The 24,729-nt window shown below is 46.0% G+C and overlaps 1 protein-coding gene across 16 annotated transcripts in view; it reads left to right on the top strand.

Annotated features, from left to right (window-relative positions):
- The window catches only part of Sipa1l1 (signal induced proliferation associated 1 like 1), a 367,512-nt gene extending 354,678 nt beyond the window's left edge, over positions 1-12,834 (top strand). For 14 of the 16 annotated variants that reach the window (XM_058577710.1, XM_058577721.1, XM_058577720.1 and 11 more), the window contains 5 exons: positions 1,722-1,968; positions 6,059-6,205; positions 7,599-7,713; positions 10,121-10,205; positions 10,856-12,834. In XM_058577710.1, the coding sequence (XP_058433693.1) occupies positions 1,722-1,968; positions 6,059-6,205; positions 7,599-7,713; positions 10,121-10,205; positions 10,856-10,999 (738 nt within the window). In that variant the 3' untranslated portion in view covers positions 11,000-12,834. The remainder of the gene's footprint in view (positions 1-1,721; positions 1,969-6,058; positions 6,206-7,598; positions 7,714-10,120; positions 10,206-10,855) is intronic. The other 2 variants (XM_058577718.1, XM_046440984.2) reach the window with 1 other exon arrangement.
- The last annotated feature ends 11,895 nt before the right edge of the window (positions 12,835-24,729 follow it).

Below are 24,729 nucleotides of genomic sequence, written 5' to 3'. Positions count from 1 at the left end.
GTGTTTCCCTACCTCCAACCCTTGCTCCTTCAGCTTTAGCTTCTAATAAAACACACTGCCTGAAGGATCTTGAAGCATATTATTTCCCAAAGAGACTGAAACTAGAATTGTTGGAGAATTTTTCTTCTGTAAAACCCTCAGGGTGGAAACAATACTTGGAAATTCCTTTGCTAAAACCAAAGTACTAAAACAAATTTAGCAGCAACTTTTGAATCCAGAAATCCGAGGACCAGCCTGGTAGTCAGGGACCTCATGTGACTATCCTAGGACCTCCAAGACAGAGGAGAGATGATTGAGGAGATTGTTAAAAGAGCGACAAAAACTACAACCAGCCAAGCATTCATCTCTCTAATGCCTGTTCTTCCCCATATGTGAGAAGGGAAATAATCGTTGCCTCCACACCAAGTTCTTCTCACTAAGCATTCATCACAGCAGCATGATTTTCTGGGCAAGCTTTTTGCACACTGTAGGTTTAACTCATCCTGAATTTTTAAAAATGAACACCATTTTTATCCAATTGGTAACACCTTGAGCTTATTTACAGTGTGTTTGATTAATAATTTGTGCAGCAGCTGTGCACAGCACCCTGGGGGCAGCTCTGACTTGATTAACCCTTGGTTTGTTGAGTGGAAGTGTGCCAGGCCCCAGACCTCCCGAGTGAACCTGAGTGTCAGTTCTGTACTTCTGGGTCTGTAACATCAGCCACCTGAACGGAGCTGTCACTAAATCATCCTCTCTCTGCCCTGTCAAAGTGTCATGGAAAGTCCCATTGTGGCTTTCTGCCAGCGGTGACTCAGCCCTCCTCCTCACATCTTCACTCCACCTTGCTCCCCTGTCAAGGTGAACAGGGTCCTAGGAGGAGCTGTTGAGGATGACTTGTTACTGTCAGGCTAGATGCTCCATTTGCTTTCAGGTTACTGAGTATTTAAACATTCTTAATGTGTCTGTATTTCTCAATGAAAGGGATTCTCAAAAATTTAGCTATTTGTGGAAAGATCTCAGGTAAAATCAAATTTGGCCAACAAGGCAAAAGGCATCCATAAGAGACACACCTACCTGGAACTATGCCATTTATGTAAAAATATTTGTTATTTATAAAGCCAACTTCTGTTATTAATAGAAATATGTCTTCAAAAACTAATTTCCAAACCTCATGAAATCCATCTAGCTTGAGAGATTGAATTAGTATAGCTTGTTGGTAGTTAGTGTTTATCAGGACCCACCGATGGTCTCAGTTAATAAAATTTGGATGGTTACACACTCTTGTTGCCCAGCTGTCACTTGACAAGCTTTTGAAGCTGTTCTTCCTGGCACGGTGGCTCTGCCCACAGGAGACCATAATAGGCCTGATACGTGCCATTGTGATCAGTGCAGGGCCCCACCTAATGCACTTGACAATCCCAACAGGTGTTGTGCTGCCATTTTATAGATGAGGAATTGGGCTCAGGGAAATTCCATGATTTGGTGAAAGAAACAGGGCTCAAATAAGACTCACATTCATCTGGTCCTAAAGTCTTGTTCTTGACCACCACACCATGTTGATTAATCCAGTTAGTCACAGGTCTGAATCACACATGGAGTATTGATATGATGTGGAAGCCTTCTGGGCTTTAGGAAATCAATGACTGGGGACTCCTTTTACTCCTCAAAGACAGAGGAATAAATGAGGGGTTCTGGTGTCTGAGCCAGACGCTGACTTCCCTGTATTCACTGTTTTACAGTTCCACGCGCTGTCCTCCCCTCAGTCTCCTTTCCCCAGCACTCCCACCTCAAGGCGGGCTTTGCACAGAACTCTGTCTGACGAGAGCATTTACAGTGGCCAGAGGGAGCACTTTTTCACCTCGAGGGCTTCACTTCTGGACCAAGCCCTGCCCAACGATGTCCTCTTCAGCAGCACGTACCCTTCTCTCCCCAAGTCTCTCCCGCTGCGGAGGCCTTCCTACACCTTAGGAATGAAGTCGTTGCATGGTAAGTGTTCCCCTAGCTTCAGCTGGATGACCCAGGGTCCCAGACAGAGCCACCAGTTGTTTTGCTGAGAGCAAACCCTGCATCAGGGTGCATCAGTTTATCAGCCCCTCCCACACTCACCCCTACTCCTGGAATCCCAGATCACAAGAGTCACCTGGGATGCCTGTTAAAAACACAGACTCCTAGACCTTGCCCAAGACACTGGATTTAAGATCTGAAGGTACAATCTGGGAATTTATATTCTTATCAAACAGCACAGCTGATGTTTAGATTGTGCAAATTCTGCTAACACTAGATCAGTTTCTTCTTAAGAGCTTTATTCCCTGCCCCCACAGCCACCCTAAGAACCCAGAGGAGTCGAGTAGTTGTCCTGGGTCTCCCCCAGGCTGTATGGATATTGTCCCCTGTTTGTTGACACCTTTATGTGTCCATTCACGCTGTTAGCAACCATTATTTAAGGAAAAGGCTTATAAATATGGCTGCTTCCATGTTCTTGCCTTTATTTCACATATACTGTGTCTGTTCTGTGACCTAACAAAATTCTAGTTTTAGGAAGAGCCATATTCTGGGGCTTCAGATATAAATTTGGTATTTTCCTCTCTCTTCTCTCAGTCCAAGTCCACTCCAGAGTCCTGTTCTTCCCCTGATAGCCATTGCTCAGCCCCGCAGACACCTATTATAGGACCTGTGTTCCTGATGGTGCGTCAAACACACTGCTGTGACCGCTGCCCCCTCTGTCCTTTCTCCTTCTACAAATTCTGCTGCAGCTTTTATACCACTTTGTGCATCAAACCCACATTCCTTCTCCTTCTCTGCAGCTGTATTTTCTAAATCTCTTGCCAGCCCTAACTTCTTTTTCTTTCTTTTTTTTTTAAAGAGAGAGAGAGAAATTTTTAATATTTATTTTTCAGTTTTTTGGTGGACAACATCTTTATTTTATGTGGTGCTGAGGATCGAACCCAGCGCCCCGCGCATGCCAGGCGAGCGCGTTACCGCTTGAGCCACATCCCCAGTCCTTCTTTTTCTTTTTGGTGGTGCTGGGGATGGAACCCAGGGTCTCACACACGCCAGGCAAACGCTGTCCCACTGAGCCTCACCCTGCCCTGCATCGCTCTTGAGCTCTCGCACCCAAATGTTCCTCCGTGTCTCTGTCCTGCTCAGCAGCCCATTCCAGCTTCTCCCCTGTCACCCCCAGTAGGAGCATGCCATCTTCCCCCTGCATCCCATCCTCATACAAGTTCTCTATTTTTTCTTTGCTTCAGGAAGTTACCCCCAGTGAATCAAATTCAAACATGTAATGATCACTTTTCTACCATCAGAGTCTAAAATAAAGCTCTTGGTAGTAACTTAACATGCCCCTCACCTTTGTCTCTTCTTTTCTCCCCATGTTGGGCCAGAAAGGGAGAATTTCTTTTCTGAATTCCATTACACCTGTGGTATCCTTCTACCTGGAGTTGTTCTTTTGTTTCTTTGCACTTCTTTTCTGACCTTTGCAGAAATAAAAATAGCCCTTCCTTGTGTCCTGCCTGCGTGAGCATTCAGAGCTAGCCCTGCCTTCTAGAGGTTGGCATTCAAGGAGCGCAGCCCCAGAGATCTGGCCACGCACGTGGTCATGGCCCAGCGAGGCAGTATGGTTGTAGAGGCCCAGTGAGCCCATGGGCTCCATGGGAAGAGGGAGAAAAGGCTGCCCTCTGCAGCACCTTCTCCTTTAGCTTTCCTGTGAAAGGCAGCAGCTTGGTGATATCATGTCCTACACTGAGCATTTCTTGTTGGGCTAATCCCTGCAGCCTTAACTCATTTGGTGACTACCACTGAAAGGTGTTGGGAAGTGGGGAAGGGATTTTTGTCTTGAATTTTTACCCCATATGGAAATTTGAGCCCCAGAGATAAAAGGGCAGAAGGGTTGTGAGCGACATACAAAATCATCTGTTCCACCTACTTACCCTTGTTGGGAGCAAGTTTAAATAGAACTGAGCATTTAATATCTTGCAGTATTTGTTGACTTCCATTTACTCATAATTTTGCTAATTTTAAGCACATTAATAACTAGCAGCTGCACTTCAGAGTGGTTCTTTATGTAATTTGAAAGGGAAAACAAGCACTAAATATACCCTGGCTTACCAGGCTGGCATAATATGTAGAACTTTTTAACCCTGTGTAAACAGGTATTTCTAGAGTCACGTAGATTTTAATGTGAGAGTTTTACTTTTACTCTGAATTTGCATGGACTTTAATGTTACCTAACATTCTGAGGGACACACTCTGCTGTGTTCCTAATACAGCATCTGCCTGTTGAGGGCCTTTATATTTCATGAGCTATGCTTTTCTGGTCCCCTCAGTCCTCTCTTTGTACCGTCCGCCTCCATGAACTTGAGCAATAGCAGTGTGCTCTCAAATGGCACAGAGGGGCTTGTGGTGCTCCTTCGTCCCCACCCTGGGCGAAGGAAGGTTATTTGTTAAGGTGTCAGTTGTTGACAATGGTTTAATATTTGTATTCGACCAATTGTCACCTTAGAAAGAACTGGATATTAGACTGCTGCAACCAAAACCCATCCAAGGAACTGCTCATGGGATGGGATGACCTGTGTCCTTGGAAAAAGAGCAATTTCAACCCCTTCCTGGGTTGGTTCCCTACAAGTTCCCTCACACACTCACTGTCTGATTTTCTTCTCAAACCACCTGCACAACCACCTGTGGATTCCAGTAGGCCATCCCTGGGATGCAGGGCAGACACAGGCCAAGGATGTGCCTCTCACCAGTGCCATGCTCCATGCCACTCGGGATTTTCTTTGGAGCTGTTGTAGACTTAGAATGAGAAGAAGGAATGACACAGTTCATTTTAGGGCAGGATCACAAGCTTGAACTTTGAACTTAAGAATGCCTTTTATTCCATGACTGAGAAAATACAGAGCCTCCATCTCTTCCCTCTTGGCCTCTGGAAAAGAGAGCTGGGTGTTTTTCTAGCAGAAGACTTTACATCTCTGTGATGTGACTGAGTGTTTCTCTGAGTCCAGAGACTGGGTTCTAGTCCAGATAAAACTATGCCCTGTTGTCTCCTCTGAAAGGAATAAACATTCCTGGGCTGGCTTCAAAATTCAGCTCTCCATGGAGTAGGCTCTTCCCAGCTCGAATCCCAGGACTCCATTAGGGAAAGTTGAGCACTACAGCCACCCTGAGCCCCATGTGGACAGACAACTGTCCCAAAAGCAGACCTATTGCCTCAGCGCATAATTAGTGTTCCCATGACTCATGCTGAGAGAGCGATGGTAGGAGATTATTTTATAAATGAACAGGCACAGTGGAACATGCCTTGTAATCCCAGCAACTTGGGAGGCTGAAGCAAGAGGATTGAAAGTTTGGGGCCAGCCTGGGCAATTTACCAAGATCTTGCCTCAAAAATAAAAAGGCTGGGAATAAAAGAGAATAAAATCATGGCATCTGCAGGTAAATAGATGGAGTTGGAGAAGATAATGCTCAGTAAAGTTAGCCAATCTCAAAAAAAAACAAATACCAAATGGTTTCTCTGATATAAGGTGACTGACTCATAGTTAGGTTGGGAGGGGGGACGTGGGAGGAATAGACTAACTCTAGATAGGGCAGAGGGGTGGGAGGGGAAGGGAGAGGGCAGGAGGTTAGCAATGATGGTGGAATGTGATGGACATCATTATCCAAAGTACATGTATGAAGACACAAATTGGTGTGAACATACTTTATATACAACCAGAGGTATGAAAAATTGTGCTGTATATGTGTAATAAGAATTGCATTGCATTTCACTGTCATTTATTTTAAATAAATAAATAAATATGCTGGGGATGTAGCTCAGTGGTAGAACACTTGCCTCGCATGTAAGAGGCCCTGGGTTCCATCCCCAATACCACCAAAAAAGAGAAAGAGAAAGAAGAGAGACTGGAAGAAGCTTGTTCCTATTTTAGGCCAGGTTTAGGGTGGCCACTAGCCGCCTGATAGATTAGGCATTGATTCTGGTAATGAGTGGCTTACAAATTATTTGATAATGGAAAGTGGGTAAGTTCATGAGTGGTTCTCCTGTGGACACAGGCACTATTCTGATCCTTGTCCCCTTTTGCAGGAGAGTTCTCGGCCTCGGACAGCTCTCTCACTGACATCCAGGAGACCCGAAGGCAGCCTATACCAGACCCCGGCCTTATGCCCCTGCCTGACACTGCTGCAGATTTGGACTGGTCCAACTTGGTAGATGCTGCCAAAGCCTATGAGGGTAAGTGCGGTGGGATACACGCAGGGCAACCTGGGACCCTGAGGGCCATGCTGCTGTGTGCAGAGTTGTGATCAAGTCTGTTTATCCCGTTGCCTTGGATACACTGACAGCACATGTACCTCACCGGCACAACCACAGCCCAGGGAGCTAATGGCTTTTGAGCACCCTATAGGGCCAGACCCTGAGCTGGGCACATGCTTTATTAATCAGATGGAACCTGCTGTTTCCTCTACAAGGAATTCATAACATGGATGTCTCGCCATCTCCACATATAGGATGGGCAAAGGGTAGAGGAATCCCAGCTCTCCCTTGACTGGAAAGAATATTTATTCAGAGGGTCTTTATATCATGTTGTAAAGATGTCGCTGCAAACTGCACAGTTGGGTGTATCAGAATGAGTGTCCTGCTTGGCCGTGCCCAGCCCCATCAATTCCTGATGCTTCCTTTGCCCTTCTTACTCACCGCACCAAGTCCAGAGTACTGCATTGTTCCTTTGCCAACCTGCTGGCTCTGTGCTTGCTTTAGGATGGTGGTTCTTAAATGCAGATCCTCAGACTGGGACTGGTCTGCTGGAATGAAAAAACTTAAAAGTAATGCAGCGAAGTGTCTGCCCAAGGCTGTCTACTGTTCATTCTTGAGTAAAGAGTGATTTGATTCTAAGAATATCGCTCCACAATTTGGGGTGCTAAAATAATTCTTTATAAAATTATGATAGCAGATGATTTTTTTACTGTTCTTATTTGGGAGAATTAAAGTTGCTATTCCATCAGGTTTCAATTTGGGGTGGAAATTTACAAGGCTTAGAATCAGAAGCCAAACAACTGTGGAGTGATCCATAGCTGCTCCCACTGCCTCCTGCATATTATTTAGCTGCTGGAAATTCCCAGTACTAACCTGATTTTTCAGTTATTGGTTATTTTCGTATAATTTTAAGTTGGGATATTTTGAAACACAGGTGGTATGGACTAAAGGCCACCAGAGTGGCCAGGCATCTTGTGGAAAACATACTCGTAAGAAGTTTCAAGAAGTTTAAATCTAGGTCTTTAATGCATTTATATCATACTAAATGGTACAAAAAGCCTTGGTCTGGAAATTTGGTGCAAGGCCTCTTTCCAGGGAAACATTTCCTAGAATGCCACTTTGATGAGCAGGGAAAGGTGGGCGTTCGAAATTGATTCATAGTAGGTACTTTTTAAAGAGAAGTTATAATGTTACTATCCTCTTATAGCTAAAACAGTGATATTTTCCATTATAATGGTTGAGAAATAAGATTTCAAATACAGTCCTATATATATTAAACTTGATTGCCCTCATAGACCATTTGCTGATATTTTACACATAGGACTCAGGCATGTGGTTCCAAAGTGCTCAATGGTTTCTTATCTCCTTTCAGTCCAGAGAGCCTCGTTTTTTGCTGCTAGTGATGAAAACCATCGGCCCTTGAGTGCAGCATCCAACAGTGACCAGCTCGATGACCAGGCTCTGGCCCAGATGAAATCATACAGCAGGTTGGTGGCCTAGTGGCGAGGGAACCACTCTGCACTATGTGTCACCCCCTGATAGTGACAGATGTGGCAAAGGAGGGGCATAAGCCACCTGGATTAGCTGAATGGAGCACATTACCACAGTGCCTGACACTTTATTTTTTAGTTAGAACACTTATAACTAAGCAGTACAGACACAGTTTAACTGTTCTTAACCAACTTAAGGTCATAATTATGAATATTAAGTATTCCATTCACCGTCATTCGTTCACACCTTCAGGTCAGGTGAGAGAGATCATCTGCACTGCACGTCCTGGGCCCTGTGCTGGGGGTCCTGGAGTCTGGGTCTGTAGTCTTCCCCACTGCCATTACTGCCACATTGCCTGTGTGCCCGTCTCAGCAGCTTCCCATGTGTGCCTTACATCTCCTGTGCTTGGAAGCAGGGTCACCAGGATAGTTAAGGACATGTATAAAATAAGATAGTAAAAAGGCAGCAACAGAGGTCCAGAGTTTCCTCTGTGTAGAGAGCATGCACATTAACTTCTGTTCAACTGTGTGCAGACCGAATTTTCTGTTTTCCTCTTACTTTCAAATGGTGCGGTGATTGTGTAGAGGATGAGTAAGAATCCAGATATCTATAAAAAAAAAAAAAAAAACAGGGTTGGAAGTGGGAAGAAGCAGGAAAAGCAAGGTTGATACAGGTCCTGCTGATGGCCTATGGGACGCAGCTTGAGGACCTCTCTGAACAGCCTGCAAGGACAGGCTCTTAGCCAAGAAAGTGTAGTAAGAGCAATGGATCATTAGTTCTGAGTGTGACAGATGCCACTTTCAGTCTTATTGGGACAGCAGGAGTGAGCTGAATGACAGTGAGTTTAGCTACTGAAAACTTAAAAAAAAATTTAAAAAAGTAGAGTTAAAGGAAAGACAAAAATGTGCCTTCTTAGGATGAGGTCTCTAACAAAGAGAAGTATAAAACTGTTTTCCTGAGAAAGAATGGAATTATCAAATCATAGGATGAGGGTAAAGAATTGGCTCTTTGTTTCTTATAGACTAAACAGATGCAAATGGAATTCCATATGTTTTAAATACTACCAGTGCACTCACAGACATGTTACTCATTTTGAAGAATCTGTAGAAGTTCAGGTAGGCTCCTGAGAGTTTCATCAGCCTGACAGCCTGCAGTGGCTTTGTGAGGACATTTCATTCCCCATCTGCCAGTGTCTTATCCTACTACGTCTTTGACCTTCCACCTGCCCCAAAACTGGCCTGCCTGTTGTACCACATTATGTTGTGGATTACTGCTAACCGCTTTTCTTTTCAAAGCCATATGTTGTCAGCTTTAGTTGGTTGTCCTGCCTTAGAAGTTTGGAGGACATCATCATTCATTGGTCAGCAGCCTTTTCATCCTCCATGCCACTCTGGATTTTCTTTGGAGCTGTTGTAGACTTAGAATGAGAAGAAAGAATGACAGTTCATTTTAGGGAGGTATCGCAAGCTTGAACTTTGAAGTAAAGAATGCCTTTTATTCCATGATTGAGAAAATACAGAGCCGCCATCTCTTCCCTCTTGGCCTCTGGAAAGAGGAGGTGTGTGCTTTTCCAGCAGTCTCTGTGGTGTGACTGAGATCGTGAGACTTAGCTGAACTTGTTCAGGAAGCTGTCGGCAGCTTGGATTCAGGTAGAGGTGGTGAGGCAGGAAGCTGATAGAGTTCCTGGCCCTGGGTGGGAGCATATCTGGCTGTGGGGTCCCACTGGCAGGCTGGTGGCCTCTGTCCTTCAGCACCTGTTAGTACTCGCCCCACACAATATTACTAGCACTTCAGATAGAACGTAAGAAAACTGTGATCATAATGGCACAGAATATAAGACTTTAAGCTTTGACAAGCTTTTAAAACATGTAGTCTTATTTTTCAAATATTTTAAGATGCTTAGATTAGTGTTTAAGACAAGAGCACGATGACTTAGCTGCAGCCACGCTCGTGACTACAACCCATTTTTTTGGGAACCAGCAACCTGTCCTGTGCTAGTGGCCCCAAACAGATCCTGCATCAGCCCCACTCCACCCCCACAGGAGTATCTCTTCCCTGAGCCCCCAGAAGAGATCCCTGAGGAATCACTGTGCCATGTGACTATGGATCTGCCATTAAGTACCTCTTGTGCTGCCAGAGAGACCTTTTTTGCTTATTGTCACATTCTTTTTTCAGTAGATGCAGCATCTTTAACAAAGGAAGCTATTGATTAGCTGTATTTCAAGCCTGTGACACCTTTTGTTAAGATCATCATTTTCTTTTTTTAAAGTGAAACTGCACATTGGGTTATCATGTTGTAATTTCACTTGAAATCCATTTTTTCAAATGAATACAGCCTTGGGCTGGTCAGAGACCCAGCCTTGGAGGCTCCTGCCAACGCAGCCTTTTGTTTCTCATTCCCAGTAGTAAGGATTCCTCTCCCACCCTGGCTTCTAAAGTGGACCAGTTGGAAGGTATGCTGAAGATGCTTCGCGAGGATCTGAAGAAGGTAAACATAACTCTCAGAGCAAGTTGCCTGTCTGTGGGAGCAAACTGCCCTAAAACTGTGAGAGCCCTTAAAACGGTGTTACTGCACAGTTTTCTGTGCACAGTTTTCTGTGCACACGCTGAGGGGTAGCTTTGAGCTCAGGTCCTGCTGACATTCTGCAAGAAGGCCTTCACTATCACACATCAGAAAAATGGTTCCCATTTGGGGGAAGGCCTTTGCACTTCAGCTCCCCATCCCACCAGCCCTCTCCTGGCCTCCCACCCCTTGTGCGATGTGTCAGTCCAGACTCCCATGTGGTCCTTGTTATTAGGGCTTTCACACTAGGAGAACTGAATACCATTTTGTTTCTTGGGTGTGTTAAACTTGATCAAGACAGTAGCCATAAAAACAATGACCTAAAATTCAGGTTAGTTCTTATTAACAGAGTCTTAAATACACATCAATATATTCCATTCCAAGCTAATACTGTAGATTTGAAGCTCTCTTTCCTGAGCATAGAATGGCTTAGCCCCAGGACAGAGGCCATATATGCAGGGTTTAGTGGGATAAAGAATGGAAATGGGTGGATAAAGTGACCCTTGGCTCCTCCTCCCCAGCCCAAGCCAGGTAGGGCCCCCTTGCTAGTTCTCCTCTACTTGCTCCATCTCCAGGAAAAGGAGGACAAAGCCCACCTGCAGGCAGAAGTGCAGCACTTGCGGGAAGACAACCTGAGGCTGCAGGAGGAGTCCCAGAATGCCTCGGACAAGCTGAAGAAGTTCACGGAGTGGGTCTTCAACACCATAGACATGAGCTAGGGACGGCTGCGGGAGAGGAGGAGGGTGCAGGGCGTGCTCTCTGGGGGTGCCCTGAGCCCCTCACTCACGCCTTTAGGAGCATTCTCAGCACCTTCCCCAGCCTCCCACCCACCCCCTTTGGGAGTGCACAACACAACATTTGCAGATCAACAATCATTATCTGCCTTTTGTAGAAAAGAAAAAAATAAGTAAATAAAAATTTTAAAAAGTAAAATAAAAGTTTAACTGCTAAAATGTGAATGTCTTTATTTTTTTGCACAATATCTTTATCTGTTATGTATTTAAACAGAAACTGGGCCTAGGACCAGGGTGCCTCCTGGCCATCTGCCTCTATTCCCATCAGCTTTCTTATCTATTTCAGGTAACCCAAGCTTTCCCTGTAATCTAACAAGTGTCATTGTTCCTAAGAAAGCCAAGTTTTTTTTAACTCATTTATTTGGGGAGTGGGGAGGGGTGTTTCCTTAACTTCTTTCCTAAAAATGCCTGGAGAGGGAGGAGCTTTGAGTAAAGGCCCCCCACTCCCTTGAAGGACTTGTATGTGAGCTGGTGCTGTTTGTCCTTTTCAGAGACCAGCCAAATTGGGGTCATTTTATACAACAAGTCTGTAAACCAGAGAGGGACATCATCAGGCCTGCAGGGCCCACCCCTGTGATCCTTCATTGTGATGTCACTTCCTGCTCTTTCTTTCCCAGGGAGATGGTTTCAGGTGCACCATTCTGCTAGGGCTCTTTTTGTTTGGCTTAAGTAAGTCCCACTAAATTGGAATTAACTCTCTATAGTTCCCTGGCTCCAAACATTCATTGGTTTCCTAATTCTGCCAACTAAAACCATACTTGTATGCATTTTGGTCAAAAATATACATAGTTTTTGTTGAGGTTTTTAAAGCTAAAGATGTAGAAAAAAATTTCTAAGCTTGCTAAAAATGACTATATTAATAAATCTTCCTCTCCAAAGCAAGACTTCACCAGTGTTTGTAATTAGGAAAAGCTAACAGTGAATGTTAAATCATGAATTTTAATCCTTGCTTGTTAGGAGCACCGACTGTAATAGAATGGGCTTTTGAAATCTGCATGTCCCAGTGTGAAATCTAAGCACGGCATTTTCTGCATCTTTTTGTGGTCATCCAGAGGATTCTGCTGCAGAAATTCCTAATGTGCTTTTTTTCCTGTCTAGTGGTGCAGGCTGCTGTGAGCCCCTGGGCAGGCACCACTGCAGAACACAGGCCAACCGGTGTTGACTGACCCCAGAACACCCACTTGTTTCTTGCCTTCATAATTGCCACTAAACTGACCCCTCGCCCCTTTAGGGGTGACTCTGGCCTAAGGGGACATTCAGCAGTCTAGTGGCATATGCTTGGAAGTTCCCTGCCCTGAGTGATATGAACTCATTCCTTATTCCATCCCTGAAAGAAACAGGATGGATTCTCTTTCTCCCCACCACACCCACTACCAGATTTTTATGCTATAGTTTCATTCATGATTGTGATTTCTCCATGGGACTTTTTTTTTTTTTTTCCTGGTAACATTTCTATTATGGAAATAGGAAGATTTCGGAGTGCTTTGTAAAGATTTCAGTTGTCTCTTGCTCTCTTTAACTTGTATAAAGGAGATTGTACATTGCCTGATATCTCTTTGTAAATGAGAAATATTGCTAACATCCAAGCATTCTGAAGTCTTGCTTATCCTTCTGGGTTTTGTTTTCATTTTGTTTTCCATTTCCTTTGGGGACTTGGGGCAAGCTATTTATTAGAGTTTTGCAAGAGTTCTTGTTTATAGCCTCTAAAGACTACTTGTAAAATTCAAACAATAAAATTCATTTTAAACACTCTTTTAAAATGCTTGGTGTTATTGCTTAAGGTTTTCTTCCCTGAAAGAAAAATTCATTGACCCTCTTTGCATCCTAAGTTTTTCATCAAGTTTGATGAACACTAAGTTGATTCTTAAAAGTTTGTTCTATTTAGAATTTTACTCTGTTCATATGTCCACAGAGAATTTCCATTTTGCATTTTCTGTTTATGATTTAGGATTTGCAGAGCACTTTATGATTAGTAGCCTCTTCATTATCCATGTGTAGTTTTTCCATAACAACATTGTCATTCTCCCAGACCAGCACATTTTTGAACTGCCTACTGCATCTCCCAACTCTCAATGTCAAATATTGTGTGCTCAGGGAATACAAATGCCTATTAATATTAGAGTGTGCAAAATATAATTAGAAAAGTTAATCTACTAAAAAAAATCAATACATTCTAAAGTCAAACCGCCAATTTTTTCTTTAAATCCACCACATCACTGTTCCTCTCCAGTGGTGCAGCTAATCAAGAGCTGACAATAGTTTCTTCCATTTATTTGGTTCAACAGTTCTACAAATTGTAGAAATAGAAGACTAGGATGAGGTTGCATGCCAAAAGATTCTGATTGACAAGCTAAAGAGGTCTGTTTAGACCATGATTCTTAACATGGTTTGGAGGTTTTGGAGGTTGTTTCTGAAGGGCATGGCACGTGGGTAGGGAGTTCTTGGGGGAAGATGCCCATAGTCTGCATCCGTGAGCAGACTGGAAAGGCCAATTGGCTGTGCTCCAGATCCACTGCAGGTGATAAGCTGGGGGTGGGGGTTACTAACTCCTGAGATGAGGCCAACTACAAAAGGAAGCAATCTCAGCAAACTTAAGCAGTTTGCCTCTAACTAAATGTAGAATGGTGACCTGAACCCAGATTCCAGTCTGTGTTCTGGCAGTTACCAGGTGCTGCTTCCCCAGAATGAAAGAAATGGAGGTTTTTGAGTAGAGGATGGCCAGAAACAATCAGTAAAAACTTGGCCATTGTTAAACTGCAACAAGAAAATGATGCTACAGTAATTTTGATACCTTTCCCCTAAAAAAAGTTTGCAACTACCTTGTCCATAGGAATCATCATACTTGGATAAAAAAGACATTTGACTTAGATTGGGGCTCAAACTCTGTCCGTTAATGTCACATCAGTGTCCTTAGGTAAATTACCTAATCTCTGTGAGCGTGCTTTCCTCCTCTAGTAAAAGAGTGACAGCCTCATTGTTGCAAAGATTAAATGGTACGTGAGATGCCTGTGACTGCCAAACCGTAGACACTCAAATTGTCATGTCTTCCTTTGTTCTCCATCTCCAATACGATAAGGCTTTGTACTGTTTTTCAGGACAGAGTCTTGATGTGGGACTTTGTAGCCAAGTGGGATAGAAGAACCATAATGAGCTGGTCCACTCTGCTTAGTATCTCAGCTTTTCACTCTGCTGGGTATTTTAGAACAGTGACTCCCAAACTTGAGCTTGGATCAGAACCACCTGGGGAGTTTGTTAAACACAAGTCACTTGGCTTCGTCCCAGGAGATGTGATTTAACAGGTATAGAGTAGACGCCTAGTATTTAAATATTCTCCAAGTTCCCAGGTGATCTTGGGATCACATTAGAAGCAGGGTTTAGAGAATAGGTTAACAGGATAATCACAGCATTAGCGTTCAATAAAAACCAAGGTGCAAGGGCACTTACCCAAGTCTAGACACCTGAGCATTATTGACAGGTTCATTGACTACAGAGCTTCCTGGCAGGGGGAAACGGGCTTAAACTAAGCTCCAGAGTCTTTAAAACTTTCCCCTTTTTACTAAAATGGTGATTTAGATAGAGCTCTCTTTGCCTAGAATTTTCCACCACTGACTGAAAGCCTTATTGCCTAGATGAGGTTGCAACTGCTTCATCAGCATTAATAACATAAGGCCAATTACTAGATCAGCAAGGGATGATCCTAGTGACTGGAGCACTGGCAGTTTGGACAGCAGAGCCACTGAAGTAAGCAGGGCTCAAGGTGACAGTTAAAGATCCCTGAGTCGGGCTGGGGTTGTGGCTCAGCCTAGCACCTGTGAGGTACTAGATTCGATTCTCAGCACCAATAAATAAAATAAAAGTATTGTGTTTATCTTAAAAAAAAAAAGGTCCCTAAGCTAGGCCTTCAGCAAGTGGCTATGATGGAGGGGAGGTGGGTACAGAGACGTGTTTCCAGGACCAGGGTGTTGAATTCAGTCACTGATGTCCAGATTGAGCCCACCTGCTTTCCAGAATCTTTCACAACTACCCTCCTACATGGTCCACAAGGTCAACAGTTGGTCACCTAAATGCTCACACTGCACAGTAGTCCATTTTCTCTGCCACTGAGCAGAGAGAAGAGGAAGAACGGGTGCTTTATCATTTGTATCCTTTATGGAAGCTGCAGCTCAAAGACTCAAGACACCAATGTCTTTTCTAAGACGGTAGTTAGTTATAGCCTGGGGTTTATTTTTTTCATTATGCCCTTGGCCCTCTTGATCGCACTCCTCTCTGCATTGGGCTCCTTTGATTGTCAGATTACGTCCTTCCTTCTGGTCCTTCATCTTTTCAAATCAAGCACCTTCCACCTTGCCTTAGTGCATCTCAATAGCTCACCTGAGACCCAAGAGAGCTTTTTCACCCTCCCTATTTCTCATTACGCTCTCATTAGACCCATTCAGTCACACTTGTCTTCTGTCCTGAGAACACCCACCCCTCAAATTTCCTCCCATTACTCACTCTACACGAGCACATTGCTCTCTGCCTCAACCAGCCCCTCCACCAGGCATGGACCCGCCTTTCAATAAGGTGGGTAATAAACCTTGTTGTGGTTTTGATGTTGTTGTTGTGTAGTTTTGTTTGGGTTTTTGCAGGACTAGAGATTGAACGTAAGGACTTCATGCCTAAGAACTGCCCTACCTCAGAAGGGTGTCCTCAGCCGGTCCTTTCTAGTTTTTGAGACAGAGTCTCACTAAGTTGCCAAGGCTGGTCTCAAATGTCATGATTCTCCTGCTTCAGCCTCCTGAGGACCTGGGATTACAGGTGTGCTCCACCACACCTGCTTGCTGTGTTCTTTTAAATGGGCTGATCTCCCCATTCAGCTTTCAGATCTTGTTAGCATCTCCCTGAGTCTCAAAATGAGCTCACCCAGTCACACCCCTCTTAGACATTTCATAACTCAACAATTAAGAAAAACATCACAAAATGGCTATCTGCCAATAAAATCCAGCTCCTTTTGCCAAAGTAGATGGCTGGCAAAATCAGAAGGTCAAGGTTTTTCTCTCATATGTAGAAGCTAGAAAGGAGAAGAAAGGTGGCAGGGGTGGATCTCATGAAAATCTAAAATCATTACAGCGGAAGAAAGGAACTGGGGGAGGGAAGAGGGAGGGGAGAGGGGAAATAGTGGGGAGTGACATTGGCCAAACTATTTTGTTATTCTGTGCGCATGCACAAATATGTAACAAATCCCACCATTATGGACAACTATAACACACTAATTAAAAAATATGGAAAAAAATTGTTTAAAGTAGATGGCTGGGGAGGGTATAGATTCCCTAGCTCATTACCAATGCCTCCTTTGCCCTAAGTCCTCCCAGCCCACTGGGCACACTTAGATGACCTGCCTGGTAGGCAGTTGAGTAGGTGTTCTCCATCTCCCTCACCAAACTCAAGGAAGCCACTTCCTTTTCCTAACCATTCCCTACAACACACACATACCTTCCTACCCTCTGTCCCTGGGAATAAAAGCTCTTAGGAAATACATTTAAGGATGTTTATTTAAACAGCAACTAGACGTCACTAATAGTTGCCTGGAGGTGGCCTTTTAGTCTCTTAGCGAAGAGGAAGGATGGATTTAAAACTGATCTGGTCATTTTTCTGAAGGACTGAAGGGCATTTGAAAACTTACTTCTCCTAAGAAGCTAAAACACTGCTCTGCTATCTTAGACAACGAACGTGCTTAGCAAATTCTTCCTTTGGTTGTGTTGAGCCACGATGCAAAGAAAAGAAACACCAACTCCAATTTTAAATCAAAGCAAGTTTATATTGTGTACACAAGAGAGCTGGCCAGCGACTTCCTCACCCAGAATGCAGGGCCAGAGGACAGCAACAACTCTCAGGAGAACAAAGGTTTTTATAGCACAGAAAGTTATAAAGGCGGGGTGTCTTAGGAACTTATAGCTAACAGGGTTCTGGCAAGCCTAATACAAAGGCAGATACAAAAGCATGATCTACAGGGCTTAACATTTCAAGGTAGGGAGTAAGTTGAGATTCCAACATCAGAATTTATGAGGCGCCACTGACATTTTAGGGAGGGTTGTTATCTGGGCAGAGAGAGCCAGAGGGGCCACTAATATTTTAGGAAGTGTTGTTATCTGGCCAAGGAGAGTGACACATGGGTGAGTTCAGAGCACAGGCAAGAATTCCAAACAAGTTTTTAAATCATCAAAGTACAGTCAGGCCAAATAGAAATCTTAGTATTTTATAGTAAAACAGAAATGAACTTTTTGTGACTTTGTGACAAGATGGCTCCCAATCTTAAAATGGAATTAGGCTGGGTTCATCAGTGATACAGAGATAAACTCAGCCCCATGAAGATGCATTTCAAATTAACAAGGCTCTTCCAGTAAAACATGCACCACAAATGGCATCCAGCCTGGCACAAGACACGAGCTTCACAGGGAGCTCAGGGTGAGGTAGGGGGTGGAGTTCCTGTTGTCTCAAAGTACTTGGCAATGGTGTGAAAGAGAACCAGCATTCATTTGTGTGGCCCTACCAGCAAAACTGGGACCGGTGGATGCCAGTTACGGTAATGGATTTTGTTTGCAGATTGATGGTGACTGGGTTGTCACCCACCCAAGCTTGAATTCAGACACCAGCCAGGGAGCCACTTGGCAATGACATCATTCTTCCCTTTTCTTGAGTGGACCCATGCTCTCTTTAGATAAATTTGGAGTCATGAATCACAGAATGGGAATCAACAGGAACCATTGAGTCACACGACTCTGCCTCCCAGCCCACTACTCTGTCTCCCTTTCGCTGTCCGGCCTTGTCCAGCTACCTGGGCTTGGGCGCATCTGCTGGCCAGTTCCTGGGCTTCTGCATTTTACCTTTCCGCTTCTCCTTTACATCCCCCGCCCTTTTTTTTTTTTTTTTTTTTGGAAGGTGGGGGAGTACTGGGAATTGAACTCAGGGGCACTCCACCACTGAGCCACACCCGCAGCCCTATTTTGTATTTTATTTAGAGACAGGGTCTCACTGCATTGCTTAGGGCCTCCCTTTTCTGAGGCTGCCTTTGAACTCACAATCCTCCTGCCTCAGCCTCCTGAGCCACTGGGATTATAGGCATGCACCAGTGCACCTGGTTTTACATTCCTCCTTTTATTCAGAGAAAATCTGCTTCCCTTTCATTTTTGCATCTACTTCCAGTCCTATCACTTCAAATTATACAAACAAATCCTATATTTGCCTTCCCAGGTAAAAACCATTAATATGTTGGAAAATGTCAGATTTTCCTGAAGTTATTATTTCTTCCCCAGGACAAAAATTTTCTGTTCTCCCACTCCTTCCCAGGTGTCTTGGTTTCCAGGCCCTCCCCTGTCAGAATATAATCATAGGTAGCATGTATTAAGGATGCAATTGCTTAATGTGTGGTACCTATCAAGTCCCTGCAATAGTCCCTTGAGGTGGTCTCTATAGATGTCTCCGTTTTACAGAAACTGAGGCCTCCAGAGGTCAGGCAATCTGTTTGCAGCAAGATGGCAGGTGCAGGATAAAACTGAGGTTCAAACCCCAAAAGGTTGAGCTTGACTGCAGAGCCAATGTTTAATCATGTTCTCTATCTCATTGGTCCCCACGTGGCTGGGTTGCACGGAGCCTGACCCAAGGAACCCAGAGAGTACCATCTGCAGTAGGTGGTGAGCAGGGTGGGGGTCAGGGGACAGGAGGAATCGCCTCTTCTGGGGGGTCCCACAGAGGAGAGGGGCTTGACGTGCTTCAACATTCACTGTCACATACCACAGAGGTGTCCTTGTGGATCCAGTTCCACATTGCTGTAATACCCTGCTCCTAGTGCCACATCTCTCTCCATGGGCAGTCAGAGCCATGGATTTCAGAGTTGGTCCCTGTTTTCAGCAATTTAAAGATAGAGAAGAGATTTCCAGCTTATACTTCTGAGCCCATCTGTTGGGAAACCATGTCCAAGGGCCTTACGGTCTGCTTTCAGACTCAACAGACCCAGGGGAACAACACAAGCCCAGCTCCCAAGTGTAAACCACAGTGTCAGCCCTAATGCTCCCACCGGCCTGCAGCCAAGGCTCCACAGAAGGGCACCTGGGAACCAGCGCTTCCGGCAGGACACCTCCCTGGGCCAGTGGTCTAGGTATCTAGGGCCACCTAGACTACTCCATAGTTGCTTAAAACAACCACCACCTTGTTACATATCAATTTGCTGGTCAAGAACATAGGCAGGGCTCTGCTGGTGACTCTTCGTCCTCCCCTGGGTCACTTAGGAGTGTGCAGCTGAGCTGGTTTGCAGAGTAAGACGGCTTCACTCGCATCCCTAGCACACTGGTGGGGACAGTGGATGGCTGGGTTCTGCTGGGCTCCCCTGTCTCGGTGCAGCATCTAAACCTCTCCATGTGCTCTTTCTAGCAGGGTTGGCTTTAATCATGGTGCTCAGGGCTCCTGTAGACCACAGTGGAAGGAACCAGTCTTCTTGAGAACTGGGTCCAGAAATGTCAAGCCCAGGGCCAGGAAAGGACCCCCTGCCTTAGAATGAGGCCTGTCATGGAAACTGTGCCACATTTACTTTGTGATAGCTGGACTTTCTCCTCAGGCCCTCTGAGATGAGCCCACACCCCACTCACACACTGCTAATCAGGGTGAGAATGCCGGAAATTTCAGCCTGAGCCATAAAAAAGCAGCAAAACACTCATTCCACCTGAGAGCAGTCACCCATTCCTCAAGTGGTCACGGGGGCAAAGGCAGGCCTTTTTGAACATCAGTGCTGGGCAGGGAGGCCCACTCCTCCCCCCTGTCCCCCACCTGAGGACCAAGCGGCTGTGGCTCATGGAGTGACTTACATTGCCCTTCTGTTTTTCTCACCAGCTTGGTCTCAGTGCCATGGGTTGCCATCAGAGGACATTGGCAGAGCAAGAGGACATCAATGTATCCTCCAGCCCCCTCCCACTAAAACTCAGATCTCAACCCAGAAGCCCAGTGGCTGAGGTGGAGCATTTGCAGGTCCCAAGAGGATATGATGCTGGGTGACCTCCAGGCCCTGCCAGCCCTGCCAAGGCGAGGACCTGAGAAAGAGCCGGCTCCACACCCTCACACACGCACTCCCAGGATACAAGGTTTGGGGTGACTTGGGGGGAGCCCTTATGGCCTGCGGAAGACCACCTCAGGGCTCGCTGTAGGGACGGGGAAGGAGGCAGCGAGGGGGAGGTGGTACAAGGAAGCCTCAGCCAGCAAGGCGTGGGGAAGTTGAGAGTCAGCCCCCAAAGCTGCAAAGGAATGTTCTGGAGCTGCCTCCCCTGCACCACCAATCACAGCCACACTTCTGTTGCCAGGGAAGCGATGCGCCAGAATTCAAGTTTGCAGGGCCGTGACACCCTCTGCCTGCCGCCTGGAGGTACTGGAGGCAGCCTGCCATCTGCGCCCGGTGCCGGTGCGTGCGCGGTGGGGGAGACCCGGCACCTCCTGTACCCAGGCAGCCTGGCACTCCCCTCGCTTGCCAGAGAACTGGCCGCCAGGGCCAGCAGGAAGTGGGAGCTCGAAAGGCCCTCCGCTGGAGGTAGAATCACCACAGTGAGTCACAGACCACAGTGAGCATCTCTGTGCCACTACGGCCCCCTAAGAAAGATGCGGCTCGAAGGCGGAGGGACACCTCCACAGGCCTGCCACTCCAGTGGCTGTCAGCTGCTGGCCACATCCGGCCACCCTCTGCCCCCACAGCTTCTGCATTGCTGTCTGGAGGCTGAGTCTCACTTCATGGGGCGACATTAGCCACCGTCTGGGGTAGAAGGGACAGCTGTAGCCCTCGCCCCTCCACTTTGCCTGGCTATGTGTGGGTAGTGGTGGGAAGGGTCTGCAGCCTGCAGGGGCTGGCAGAGGCGGAGGCAAAGAGAAACCCCTGCAATCAGTCTAGCTAGACAGCAAGCACACAAAAGCATTGTTTTCAGTATGAAATCCACCAAATACTCGTCATCTGTCAAAAACGTGCTCTGCTGTAGGGTAATTCCAAGTGGTAGCAAGTCTTAGGCTACCGCAGATGGGCCTCCCAGTATCTCGCGCCTAGAAATAATGGGGCACTTTGTTAAGGACTTGCGACGCTGCTGGCATTTTGCTAAGAATACTGTGTTATCCTGCCCTGGGGTGACTCTGGGGGCTCAGGTGTCCCAGCATCAGAAGGGCTAAGGGGGTTGCCAGCTCACCCAGCTGGATTTGCACCCAGGTCTGTTGGATTCCAACACCCTGCCCCTATGTGGCTCCCACTCTGCTGGACCTGATCCAACCCTCAGAAACCCCAAAGAAAAGCCTCACCCCTCTTTCCAGAGGCAGCCCCTCAACTCTTTGGAGGTGGCTGACTTGTCCTCTCCATATTCCAATCTTTTCTCCCTAACTAAGCATTCCTGGGCGTCTTGCTACTGCTAACCCGCTGGGCCTCTGTCTCCTAACCATTCTGGCTTCCTTAGGAAGGGTGATAGGCAGAAATGAACCCAGTGTTCTAGGCCTGAGAATCACTGTTCCCGTTCTGGATCTGGTACTCCTGACCAGGCAGCCGGAGGTTGCTGTATTGTTCCGGCCTGAGCTCCGAGGTGCCCAGCTTCCTGGACATTCCCCATGTGGTGTTTGAGTGTTTTCCTTTCTATTCAAAATGGAAATTGGAAGAAGGCCTGACATTTATCTCAAGTAAATATCATCTTTTTCCATTTGGCTGATTGTTTCCATCCACTGCATGGTTTTAACAATGCTGATTGGTCATTTAGCACAAGAGCTCTGTGTGCTATACTCAATGGGATTCGTATGCCTCAGGGAAAGGCAGCCCTGGAGGCTGCCCGCTGGCATGGCAGGACCTGTTGCCACCAAACCTGACCATGCAGGTGTGATCCCGAATCATTGTTTTCAAACAGGGCTCCCTAACCCTAACCCTAACCCTAACCCTAACCCTAACCTTTTGAATCCAGCTCTCAACCCACTCTCTCTCAACTCACTCCCCTGCACACTCACCCCAAGGCCTCGTGCTCACCCTTCTCCTCCTGTCCCCGCTGCCTTCCCAGGTTTCCTGTTGTGTGGGGCGAGGCAGAGATGATGGCACCAGGTGGGATTCATGAAGCTGCCCCAGGGCTTCCTGTGGGATCTCCTGGCATCCGTTGAGAGTTGTGGGACTGAGACCTGGAGGTTCTGAGGAGGGGCTGAGTGTGCCGGGGACCCAGGGACCTTGAAACGTCACCAGAAAACCCCAGTGAAGGATGTGAGCAGGAGAGGGGCAGTGCCTCTGAAAGTCCCAGGTGGAGGACTGTTGGTGCTGATGGCAAGAAACGCCTCCCACCTGCCCCAAAAGCCATGGGAGACGGAGACACAAGTCAGAGCAAAGAATTCCACCCCTGGCACACAAGCAAGAAAGCCCAGCCTGGGGTCCCCACAGGTGTTCTAGGGACCATGGGCATGGAGTGAGGCCACCGCTCACCCCCTGCTTCTCTTCACATTTTGCTCAAGAGTCATTTCACCCAGGTTTTGTTTCATTGTTCTACTTGGGCTCAGCACCTCTTTGGAAATACCCCTGCAGCACACTGTATAGGGGAGCCTCACTGTAAGAATCGATTTTCAATTAATTAATTAATTAATTATTATTATTATTTGATGCTGAAGATCAAACTCAAGGCTTTACACAATATATTTTTAAAATTTTATTATTAGTAATAGTCGTATCAGAATTGAACCCAGGGGCACTTAACCACTGAGTCACATCCCCCAGCCATTTTTTTTTAAATTTTTATTGATTTTATTTTTTTAAAAATACACGACAGGGGCTGGGGACGTGGCTCAAACGGTAGCGCGCTCGCCTGGCATGCGTGTGGCCCGGGTTCGATCCTCAGCACCACATACAAAGATGTTGTGTCTGCCAAAAACTAAAACATAAATATTAAAAATTCTCTCTCTCTTTAAAAAAAATAAAAATAGAAATACACGACAGCAGAATGCATTACAGTTCTTATTACACATATAGAGTACAATTTTTTTATATCTTTGTATATAGAGTATGTTCATGCCAATTCATGCCTTTATACATGTACTTTTTTACATTTTTATTTTGAGACAGGATCTCTCTGAGATGCTTAGCGCCTTGCTAAGTTGCCGAGGCTGGCTTTGAATTTTTGATTCTCCTGCCACAGCCTCCTGAGCCGCTGGGATTACAGGCGTGTGCCACCACGTCTGGCCACACAATCTTTTTTTAAAAAAAATCAGTTAGTTGGATAAGGGGTTAATCAGCTTCAGGACCCAAAGGTGCTTCTTAGAAATGATTCACTCAGAACTCTGGAGAAAGAGTCCCTCTCTTTCCTGCATGACCACAGATTAACCTTTAAGACGGATGAGAGAAGAAGCATGCAGTTAAATGTTTGCAGAGAGGAGACTGTGCACTGAGAAAGACTAAGAAAGGAAGTGAACGTCCTGATATTATTCTCTAAGTCTCTGAAAAGAAAAAGTGGGCTTTGATGCATAAAAACTGGATTTCCACCTGCTTACTGGGAAAAACAAGCAACTGACATCTGAGAGTCACCAAGGGCACAAAAGAAAATCACAGAGGGGTCCAAATAAACAGAGTCCCTTGGGAAGTGCTCACATAAATAAATCTGCATTTTCTGTGAGTCAAGTTTCCACCCAGAGGAGCCAACAAGTCCCTGGAACAGTTACAGCCCCTCAGGTCCAGCCTGAGCTCCAATTGCAGGCTTCTGGCGCCCTCTGCTGTCTGCTTCTTGACTTGCTCCCAGGTGAGGAGAGCTGATTGTGCAGATTTGCAGGGACAAATTCTGAAGGTAAGATGTGGCTCAGAACCTGGGGCTCTCCTGACGTTGTGATAGCCTCTATTTGGAATTGAGCAGGATCCGCAGCCCTGTACTCATGTGTGGGGCTGGGGGTAACCATTTATTGACCAGGTGACCCTCACCTCCCCAGCACAATTTCTTTTTCTTTTTTTTTTTTTAATTTTTTATTGTTGGTTGTTCAAAACATTACAAATTTCTTGATATATCATATTTCACTCTTTGATTCAAGTGGGTTATGAAATCAATGGATGTGTAACTGATGTGATTCTGCAATCTGTATATGGGGTAAAAATGGGAGTTCATAACCAGCACAATTTCTTCCAAGGGCTTTTCTGGGTACCTGCGGGGAGGGATGAAGAGGGACTTTCAGGAAACAGCCTCAGAGGACTTCAGAGGACTGGAGCAAATCAAAAGGTGTTGACTAAGCCCAGACTCGGGCCCAGCCTCTCTAGCTGTGTCTTAGGGACACTCACCCATGAGGTCCTGCTACATCCCGGAGACACTGTGCAGAACCTGGCAATACGTGTCCCCTTCCTGGGCCTGGGGAAGTTCTCAAATCTCGTGCTGGTCTTCCTGCTTCTCCAAGCCAAGCACAGCCCAGGCAGGCTCACAAGAAGATGGGCCCCTCATTCAAAGAGCCACTGAAACCTGGGCAGGAGGGGCACTGTGCTTTCCAGGGCTTGCAGATCGCCTACATATGTGCAATGTGAGAGGACCTCGGGTGCCTCTGTCAGCCAGGTCATGACCTCCAGTGTCATCACAGGGTCACCTGTAACCCTAAACAGGTGCTTTCCTTGTTAACTGTTCAGGCCTCCGGGAAAAGCCTCTCCTTAGGTTCTGTGTCTTCACAGC

The sequence above is a fragment of the Marmota monax genome, unplaced genomic scaffold (assembly GCF_021218885.2).
Source record: "Marmota monax isolate L192 unplaced genomic scaffold, Marmota_monax_Labrador192_F-V1.1 WCK01_AAM20220418_F8-fsc00017, whole genome shotgun sequence".
Classification (NCBI taxonomy): domain Eukaryota; kingdom Metazoa; phylum Chordata; class Mammalia; order Rodentia; family Sciuridae; genus Marmota; species Marmota monax.
This window is presented reverse-complemented; position numbering and strand designations above follow the sequence as displayed.